At 38.9% G+C, this 10,208-nt stretch overlaps 1 protein-coding gene across 1 annotated transcript; it reads right to left on the bottom strand.

The window, feature by feature from the left end:
* Positions 1-1,214: 1,214 nt before the first annotated feature.
* Positions 1,215-9,249, bottom strand: praf2 (PRA1 domain family, member 2). The gene is made up of 3 exons (XM_044099049.1): positions 9,022-9,249; positions 7,090-7,307; positions 1,215-5,074 (listed from the first exon to the last, which is right to left on the bottom strand). The coding sequence occupies exons 1-3, from the start codon at positions 9,198-9,200 to the stop codon at positions 4,935-4,937; spliced, it is 537 nt and encodes a 178-aa protein (XP_043954984.1). The 5' UTR covers positions 9,201-9,249; the 3' UTR covers positions 1,215-4,934.
* Positions 9,250-10,208: the final 959 nt, after the last annotated feature.

Below are 10,208 nucleotides of genomic sequence, written 5' to 3' on the forward strand. Positions count from 1 at the left end.
AAGTTAGAAGCCGAGTCTTTTTAAAGCAGCTGGCCAGAGCTAGGCTCCTCCTCCTGGTGACTCACACCGTTACCAGAGGAGGGTGTCACTCTGTTGGTGTATGTTGCTCTGCTGGTGTGTGGCAGCTCTGCCGTTAACAGCGTAAACTTGCATCATCCTCCTGCCTGCTGTCTGGTTTCAGGGTTTTCTTTGTGTTGGGAACTCAACAGTGTTAAGAAATAACATGGATGCACATTTCAGTGTTTCGTCCTCCAAACACAGGCAGATCCACCGAGTCTGAGTTCCTGCTGAGCGTTGAGAACAGCGGAGGAAACACACATGTGAGGAGAGTTGTCTAAATGTGGCTGACAGTTTGGCCCATTCACGTCTTCCCAGAAAGTTTTTTTATTCCTTAAAATCCATCTTCATAATCAGTAGTGAACAGTGATTCTACAGCTTCTCCTCACGTTCACATTCTGCAACTCAGGAGACAGGAGGGACCTGCAGAGGACAGTGAGAGGAGCTGAGACATAGTCTCCATGGGGCCCTAATAGCTGCAGAACCTTTAATAAAAAATTTAGTTATTACAAATTTGTTAAAACTGTCACCATGTCATGACAGTTTGGTATGAGACATAACTTGTGAAAAGATCGATCACTTCTCTGTAGTTGTCTGAATAAATGCACTGACCAAAAACAACCAATTGGAGTCAAGAGGAGGAGCTTAGTGCCATCAATCATACTCGTGTATTTGCTGCTAAATGTACTAATGGCAGAGAAACACCTCATCATTCCAGAAAAACCATTTATCTGTCATCAGTGGAAACGCTAACTAGTGCTAGCATTCATGACAGACTTTGCACCGCAGCAGAGAACAAGGGCAGGTAGGGAGAGGTGGGATGAGGAGCACCACACAGAGGGTGATTGACAGCGCTAAGACCCACCTCCAGGTTCTGATTGGTTGTTTCTAGTGTTTCAAGTAGAAGGGAGACAAGCTCAATCTTTTCACAAATTATCTGTCTCATACCGTTCAGTCACAACACGGTGACAGTTTTAACAAATATGTTAAAAACATGTAGAAAAGGTACATTTTCAGTTTTAAACCAGGTCTAGGGTTGGGAAAAGGGCAACTGATATCTCTGCAGAACCCACACATCCTGGACACAAACTGTTTACACTTCTACAGGTTTGCAGCCCAAAGACAGCCCACCCCCAAATTAGACGACACATTCCAGGAAAAAAAGCATCGTTTTTATTAAGACAAATATACATAATCCATACTGGGACAGTTAGGCAAAGACATTTAATAAAACAGAGAAACAGTATAACTATACAAAGAAAAAAAAAACAACAACAAAAACCAGAAACATACACATGTAAAATATTAAAGGGCACTTTGAGCTGGAAATGTTAGCCACTGTTTACATACAAATACAAATCTTTAACAACTTCATTTACTTGTAGATAAACCAGCTTGGATCTTTCTCATAATAAAAGTATTGTTCTGGCAGCTCAAGGTAATACAGTCATATTAAAGAATGAATACACACCAACACATTGGAATGCCAAACTGAGAAAATCAAATGCACACACATTGTAATATTCAGACCAGGAGTCTGCAACCTTTACGTCTCAAAGAGCCGTTTCGTCCAACTACATCAACTCATTTAGAGCCCCTGATGCTACAGAAGAAAAACAGACAACCTAGAAAATGTCTGAGCTAAAGGAAATTTGATTTGTCAGCTTAAAATTTTATTTTGACTTCTAGGTTTTAAAATGAAGATCAAACATTTGCAAAAAGAAAATAGATACATTTTCGTCTTGGGAAAAGTCATTAAAGTTTCAACTTAATGACAAGAAAAAATGTTTAGAGTAAAAAATGTTACTTGTACTTAATGCCCTTCTGTTGTGGAAATTCAATCCGTTCTCTTCATTAAAATATATATATATATATATATATATATATATATATATATATATATATATATATATATATATATATATATATATATATATATATATATTTAAAGGTATCATAACATGATACCTTTATGTCATGTTATGTCCATATTTTAAAATTTTAGTTGGTTTTGTATTTATTTATTTTTTGCTAAAGTTATTAAAATCCATAATTGACGGTCCAAAAAGCCATTTGCAGCTTCAGAGCCACAGGTGACTCACTCTGATCCAATAAACTACCATAACTTAATATTTATCCTCATTTTCACTATAAGAACATTAAACACTTTCAGCTTCTTCATAAAAGGTTTGAACTTAAACTTCCCAATCAGGACGTTTCCCAAAAAGACAGAGTGAATATCACGAGTAGTTTTCTGAGTGGGAACTTGACAAATCGGACCTGTGAGCAAAAAGCAAATCAAATGCTATAACTGAATTAAAAAGAGCAAAACCAAAACCTTGTGTATTACTGAAACTTCAGTAGAACCTGTTTTCCTGAGTCGGTAAGTTGTTTTGTTTCTAATCAAGATTTCAGCTAAATACGGGAGAGTGTGCTTCCAGTAAAAACCCAAACACTGCTGAGTGCTCAGCTCCCGGGTTAAATGTTTCCACGCAGCAGACGCCGCTCTGCACCTTTCAGCACAGATGGAGGAAAATCAGATCACTCAGAGATCCACCAATCAAATGAAGCATGCCCATTGAGTTGGATCAGACTGATCCGTTTGTGGATTCTGTAGATTTTCTTCTCCAGAAGCTTTACAATAAATTTAGACATTTAGCAAAAATCTTTAATGCGTTTCTCAAGTATCAGATCAAGAAACAGATTCTTCATCTGCAGCCATATAGAACTGATTTTATACATTATCTGTATTGAAAATAATGCAACTGATAATCAGCATGTTCCTATGTAATCAATTTAAAAACTATCATAATCTGGAAAACAGTAACTTTGTAAATAAATATCAGTTTCAGAAACACCTGGTTTACCCGACAACAAGGACTCCCAGACAATCCTTCTCATCCAAACACAACCATGGATATTTAAAAGCATTATGGCAAACAATGGTAGTCACCTAATAATGTTATACTTTATCATTTAAAAGAAGAAGAAAAAATATCTATCAGACCCCCGAACCTGAAGAAAAGTGTATGATAAATGAAACTTTCATCAAAAAAAACATTTCCTATTTTGTAAACCTCAGTAACTACTTGGTTACTTTTACCTGTTCTCCTGGTTCCCTGTCCTTAACAACAGACTCGATAATGATCTGGTGGCCTTTTCACTGGTTATGGTTTTACTTCTTTAAAGGGACAGTATCACATAAAATCAACTTTTAGAGCTGTACATCATGTTATAATGTTATTACCTCATCAAAAGCATACCTGGAGGGTTGTCTCAATTTTTTATGGATGTTTGAGAAATCCTTTAATCCCCATGGCAACCATTCACCCATGGGTGGAGCTAGCCCCACCTTTGAGATGAAGCTCATCCTCAGATCTGTAGTTTCCAAGTTTCTGCCTCACAGAGCTGCTTTCCCCCACAACTTTCCCATTCAGCTCCTTCAGACTAGCCAGCAGCAATTAGCAAACATCTGGTGGAACTGTGCAACTGCTGAGCTCCTTACAAATGATTTTTCAGTGAAAAGCTGGTAAAAATGTTCTTAAACAATTAATAGAGAAGCAATGTTATGGCTTTTTCAGAAAAAAAGGAGAATTTAAAGAGACAAAGCCCCAACTTCAATTCATTAAATTACAAGGTTAAATTTCTTTTAAGTCATATTTCACTTTTATTGCATTTTATAGCTAGTAAAGGTGACATAGTTGTTTAATTAAACTATTAAAAGGTTCTATGTGCCTGGATAATGCATAATTACTGGCCCTTTAAAAGTTGAATACTACAATGTACAAACACGTAATGCAACAAAATCATCAACTGATGTGTTTTAGTGTCATAAAAGGCTCCTTTTATGACACTTGGCCCCGCCCCTTTATTGCATCACACAGCCAGCTAATCCATGGAGGCTAAAGGGGGTGGGGGACAGTGACCCCCAGCCTGCTGCTCCATCACCCAAAGGAGGGCACTATTGTGCTGCAGTGTGTGAAAAATATGTTTTCAAGGAAATTAATTAAAACTTACTGAATTATAAGATTAAAGGCACCAAACACTGCGGCTACACACAGAGCAGCTTCCGGCCAGTTGTTGTGGAACTGAAGGAAAATGTTGAAAATTTCAATTAAAGTGCAACACCTCAACTGATCACATAAACTGTACATTTAAACCCGTCAGAACTGGGTAAGAAAATGTCAAGTTAAAATCATTTGCTCTGCAGAGGAAACAGTCCTTAGTCTATCTTGACTAATCTATTTGCAATAACCTTCAACAAGCTGAGGGTTTATCAGAGGATCACCATTTCCTGCTTCCATCACAGAGTATCACAGATGGGAGGAGAAAATGTCTTTGTCAAAAAAAATGATCAGTGATTAAGAAGGTCATTGATCATTGATCGGTGATCATACTGGCTGATCTGGAATCTTCTTCATTATCTAAAACTACATTAATAAGCAGCCAGCCACTGCTCCACATAGTGTTCTTAGCTGTTGTGTGCGCATGTGTGTGTGGTGCAACAGCTGTGAAACGGCTGTAAACACTCAGGGTGTTTGGAGGTCTAGTTCAAGTTCCAGGTTGGAAATCACTTGTCTATCCTGTTTGCTCCTTCATCGTTACAACATGATGTATTCATGTAAAATGATTTTTTGTTCCAATGGTAAATCCTGTAAACATTAACATAAGGCGGTTTAGACCAGCTGGGTAGAATGACAGATGAAACTACAAATGGTTCCACAATAAAAAGGGAAACACCTTCAGTCCTTTACTCCATAACCATAACCACATGTGCAAAAATTGTCAAACTATAAAACTTGTCCAATTTGGTCAATTTTCTTCTGGTTTCTGATCAGAAAATAAAGAAGAGGTGAACCTGTACCCCTGCTGGGGGTTTAGGAGCCGGCCTCCTGCTCCTGCCCCAGGGCCTCCAGCAGGAGCCCCATGGGGGTCCGCTTCAGGCCGATGCTCTCCAGTTTGTTCTCCAGCTTGTTCTTTAGGTTCCGCAGCCTCATCGACGAATGGACCAGAACCACTGGAAACACACAGGGACCAGCTAATCAACCTTTAATGTACAAAGTAAAGAATAAAAGCTTCTGTTTTTCGTTCTTTTTCTTATTTTACAACCATTATGGGGAAAATATCCTGAGCCGACTTCTGCTATTAGACAATATATAAATCCAAAAAACAGATGATCAGATTCTTTATCAAAACAGGAAGGATTTTCACTCATCTCAATGGATATGGGGCAGTAAACACATGTACAGGCACATTTCAATAAATAAATAAAACATTTCTTTTTAGTAATTAATTTCAGATAATGAAGCACCTTTGCACTTGATTCATTATGTATATTTGTATTTCTAAAGTGTTTATTTCTGTCAACTTAAATTTAATCAACATCCCAAATCAAAATGACATCAGACCAGATGAAAGCGTTAGCAGTCCCTGACATGGTGAGGTCATTTCCCAGCAGGACTTGCGTTCTGAGCACACCACAGGAGCATCAGCACCTTCTTTAATGACCTGGAGATTACGGTCCTGGATTGACCAGCAAACACTGGAGAATCTCTGGAGGATTGTCAAAAAGAAGATGAGATGACTCTGAACTCAGAGGTCGCGCTAGACGTTTTTGACAGACAGCATTAAAAAAATCTGTCATGTGCTATTTTTATCCGTCAAATTACAATCATATTAACATCAGCAATTTAGCTGCATTTTTGTGCGGTTTAGTTAATATTCACCTAGTTGAACCGTGAATCCAGATCACACATAAAGCAGATGAACACGTCTACAGTAACTTTTTCTCCGTGACAAAAACCACTGACTGTGGCCCCAATAACTTACAATAAATTAAATTAAATTAAATTAAATGACTCCACTTAAATTACCAGCCCTTCACCTAATGCGGTCTGAACACACAGCCTCACAAATTCCTCCTGGTCGCATCTGCAGAGAAATCTGTGCTTCATCGGTCAGTTGGATCTGTCTGATCCAAACCGATCAATTGAACTTTTTTTTTTACTCTCTGCGCTCCAGCCGTGCGCTTTTATGAGGATTTTTTTGCGTGGTTTCGCCTCCCCGAAACAGACAGATGTTATGTCTGCCGCTCTCTTTCTGTCGGAGGGTAATGTCTTCCAGCTCCCTTTGTTAAAACCGCAGAATCAGTTAAGTTACGTTCTTCACAGTGGCACAGCCTCGTCTGCATTGGTTGTGAAGCGTACTGTGCATGTTACGGTCTAATTAATTTCTGCACCTTTATTTATTTCCTCAAGATAAACTCCTGGCTCCTCTGTTTAGACTATAAATGGTCAACGCAACATTGCATTCTCTTTAGTTTTCTCTGTTCTGTATGTAATGGAGACTGGAATTAAATGCGTCATTTCTACCAAAGGTTTGGAATGAGCTTCCTAACCAGATGCTCCAAAGCGTCCGGTCCATAACTCTTCCAACACGTTGCCAGTTCCCGGTCAGAAAGACGCATTTAGTTCAGAGTCCATGATCTGATATTCAGAAAGGATTTTTTATTGATTGATTTTAGTTGCCTCTGCGATTAAATCTTTGCTTAAAGTCTATAATGTCTGCCCATGTGCACCAATCAGAGGTGTTAATTATAATCTGATCGACAGGCTTCAAATTGTTCGGTCATTTAAAAAAAATAACCGGTCAAATATGGATAATATTCCATCAACGCGACCTCTGCCTGAACTACAGGCTGGTCGCTCAATGCTACCTTGGACTGAAAATCATTTCACTATTCTAATGATTCACATGTTCTGAGAAAAAATATTTTGGCTTTTTATTCACTTTTTATAATCATCATAAATGACAAACATGCCCCTTTCTTTATTATTATTTTATAATATATAGGATTAACTTTTCAAAATGAATTACTCACATAGATGATATTCTTATTTGCTGGGATGCATCTATGTAAAGAACTCAAAACATGTTCAGTTGTTGAAAGAAAAACGTCAAACTACCAGGCAGAAAACAAAGTGAAGATCTGAACCGATGAATACAGAGCAGTGTGTGTGTCCACAGTCTTACTCAGTACTGGGCTTGCTATTCCAAACAGGAACACGACCACTCCTCCCAACACCAATATGAAGAGGTAACTGGCCAAGAGAATGGCGAGCACAGCCAATAATGGGTGGTTTCTACGGAAACGCCGGATGGGAGCTTTGTTCTCCGCAGCCCAGACGAAACCCAGGAACAACGCGGTGACCACCATCATCCCAACAAACATCTGGATGGGCTGGAAATACCTGAGGGAAGACAAACATCCTCACTTCACATCCAGAGGCTGAGCCTGAAAATAACGTCACAAAGATTCAGAGACAGGCTGCACCGATCACCCAGCTTTGAAAAACCTCACCTGCCCATTTTAATACTTGCCTACACATTTGTTTTCCTCCAAGTTGCTAAATGTAGCAAGAAAGTCACTGAGTTGGTAACAGTGGGGTCACTATTATTAACTGTAAACATGCAGACATGACCTTGTGGGCGGCGCCAACAGAGCTACAGAGGACAGCGGCTGATTTTTAGACCTTAGCTGAGGACGAAAAGATCAGCTTCACATGTAAGCATGGGCCGATCACCGATCTCACAAAATTAAGGAACTCCCTGTTGATTTATCGGTGCAGGCCTGTTTTAGAACAAAGGCCCCTTTGTTCTCCTCAAGTCAGGTTTTAGTTTTCATCTGCCACTCATTAGAATCAGAGGCATCGAACTCATTTTCATTGTGGGCCATATTAAAAATCGGAATGTTCTTAAAGGGTCAGTTGTAGGTATTGATAAAACCCACCAAACTGTTAAAATATCAATAAATAGCTGTTTGTTTCACTATTCAATAAGCTTTTCTTAAAATTAAATAATATTGAACATCTTTTCACACTGGTCAGTCCATCCACGGTTTTGTGAATATTTTTGAGCCATATGTTTTTTGTTTGTTTTTTTGCAGTCAAAATCACAGTTTTTGTGGTGTTAATTTATAAATATTTGTAAGGAATTCTTATGATATTTGCGCTAATGTACAATGTTAAACATAACTTTTTATTATTTGCCACATCGATATAAAATGTATTAAAAAAATAAAAGAATCTATACTATAGTCACTTGATATCAAGTCAGGCTGAGGCAGCAGTAACTTAAACTCAATGTTTTTGGACAATTTTAAGAAAAAAGTTGCAGTACACATCAGAAGAATTGTGGGGATCTGTGGATTCCGTATGAATCTTGCAGATTTGTGTAAAACTGGAGGGATTAACTGATGTAATTTGGAGTCTAAAGATCCACATAAAAAGCTATGGCGGGCCAGATTTGGCCCCTGGGACTCGAGTTTGACAAGGAAGGACTTTTCATTCTGAAATATGTCCAGTTATTGAGCCTCTCACAGTTTACAGCTTTAGCTTTTTCTACTCCACCTCAAGTCAACCTCCACCTCTACAGCTAACTAGAGATGTGAACCTTTCAGTGTCTAGTAATTGGATTCGATTCCGATATTTAGTATCACAATTCTATTCAGAATTCTTATTTCAAAAAGCAATTTTACTATTTAAACATTTTAGAGACTCAGTTTAAATCATGTGAGTGGCAAGAGGAAAAGGATGCAGCCCTGTATGTAAACGTGGACATTTTACACCTGACGGTGACAGCAGTATATAACTGACTGTCATTTTTGACTTCATCAAAGAAAGGTTCCAGTCCACGAACAGCGCCCTTTCCTGGACAAAGACGGAGCAGAGCCGAGCAGGGTGAGACCTGGTCCGAACCCCCTGCATCTTCTACAGCTGTTAGCCAATGTGGGGGAACTAATCAACCAAAGCAGCTGCATGAAACACTGGCTGCTCAGCGCGAGCGGAGAATCCCAAATGAAATGTCCATTTGCACCGAGAATATTACAGAGTTCAGTAAAGTAAAAATTGTGAGAAGGAGAGAAAGGAATGATCTCAGGGAGGACGTCAGGATAATGAAACTTACCCCACAAGGAGCAGGAAGCTCAGCGCGGACAGAAAGTAATTGCTTTGATAATACAAAAGGTTGTTGATCATGCGGTTGTTCCAGCGGTCCAGGTCCCGCACATCTGGCACCGCAAAACGAGCCGAGCTCAGCAGAAAATCATCCAGGCTGCGGAGGGGAGGCGGCTGCACGCCTGCCATCGTTCCCAAACCAGGAATAAACTGGGTTTCCCAGAATACAGCGCGGTGAAAAGGAGAGGCGGAGAGGCGCGTCTCCGTGTAACGGAAGTGAGCTTTTTCCTGACGTTTCATCATGTCTGCTTGATTAGACTCACAGCATCAAAAACAACGAGGCTAAAGGAAAGCAAAAATATATCAAAAAATAAAAAGAAGCTCATGTTGGAGAACTAAGGGCTTTTTAACACGCTTATCAGCTACCAACTCGGTTCATTTGTTTGTTTTTATCACGCTAATATGCAGCAAGCGTTAACAATAACTGCAGTTTATCGTCAGTCCATATTCAGTTAGCTCAACCTAATTCATTCTAACACAACCTTATGCTTCACTCATTAGCTCTGTTCAATCAGATAATATAGAATCAATCCAACACAAATAACACTGAACAAATAGGAAACCGCAAACTCGACTTCGAGCAAGCACAGGGAGAAAGTGGGGAGAAACAACTCAATATCGTAATGTTCTTCTGATGTATTCAATGTTTTTTTTTTATCATTAGTCTATTTATTTGTGTTTACCCGTAAAGTTATTTTATTTACCTTAGTTAGCTTTTTCTTTTAAAAGGATAAATATTCTGGTAGAATTCTGTTAGGGTTTAGATAAAGTGAGGCTCACTCATTCCAATCTGTAAGTGGAAATGTGTGCATCTAAAATTCTACTCTAGATCTAACAGGCAACAGACTGGTGACCTGTCCAGGGTGTAACCTGCCTCTTGCCTGGAACGTTAGCTTGAGATAGACACCAGCACCCCTCTTGACCCCACCAAGGGACAAAATGGATGGATGGATCTAACAGGGAGTTAAGTAAGAGAAACCAGATTGGAGAAATATGATTTCGCTTTATTTAGCAGAGTTTCTGATGCACATGATCAAATCTGATGAAAGTTTTTAGAAAAATCTCTTGATATATGAAATTCATTGTCATCACTTTCTCAAAGACAGAAAATAGTTCTTGAAAATTGCATGAAAATTA

Source organism: Gambusia affinis, linkage group LG19 (assembly GCF_019740435.1).
Source record: "Gambusia affinis linkage group LG19, SWU_Gaff_1.0, whole genome shotgun sequence".
NCBI classification, from domain to species: domain Eukaryota; kingdom Metazoa; phylum Chordata; class Actinopteri; order Cyprinodontiformes; family Poeciliidae; genus Gambusia; species Gambusia affinis.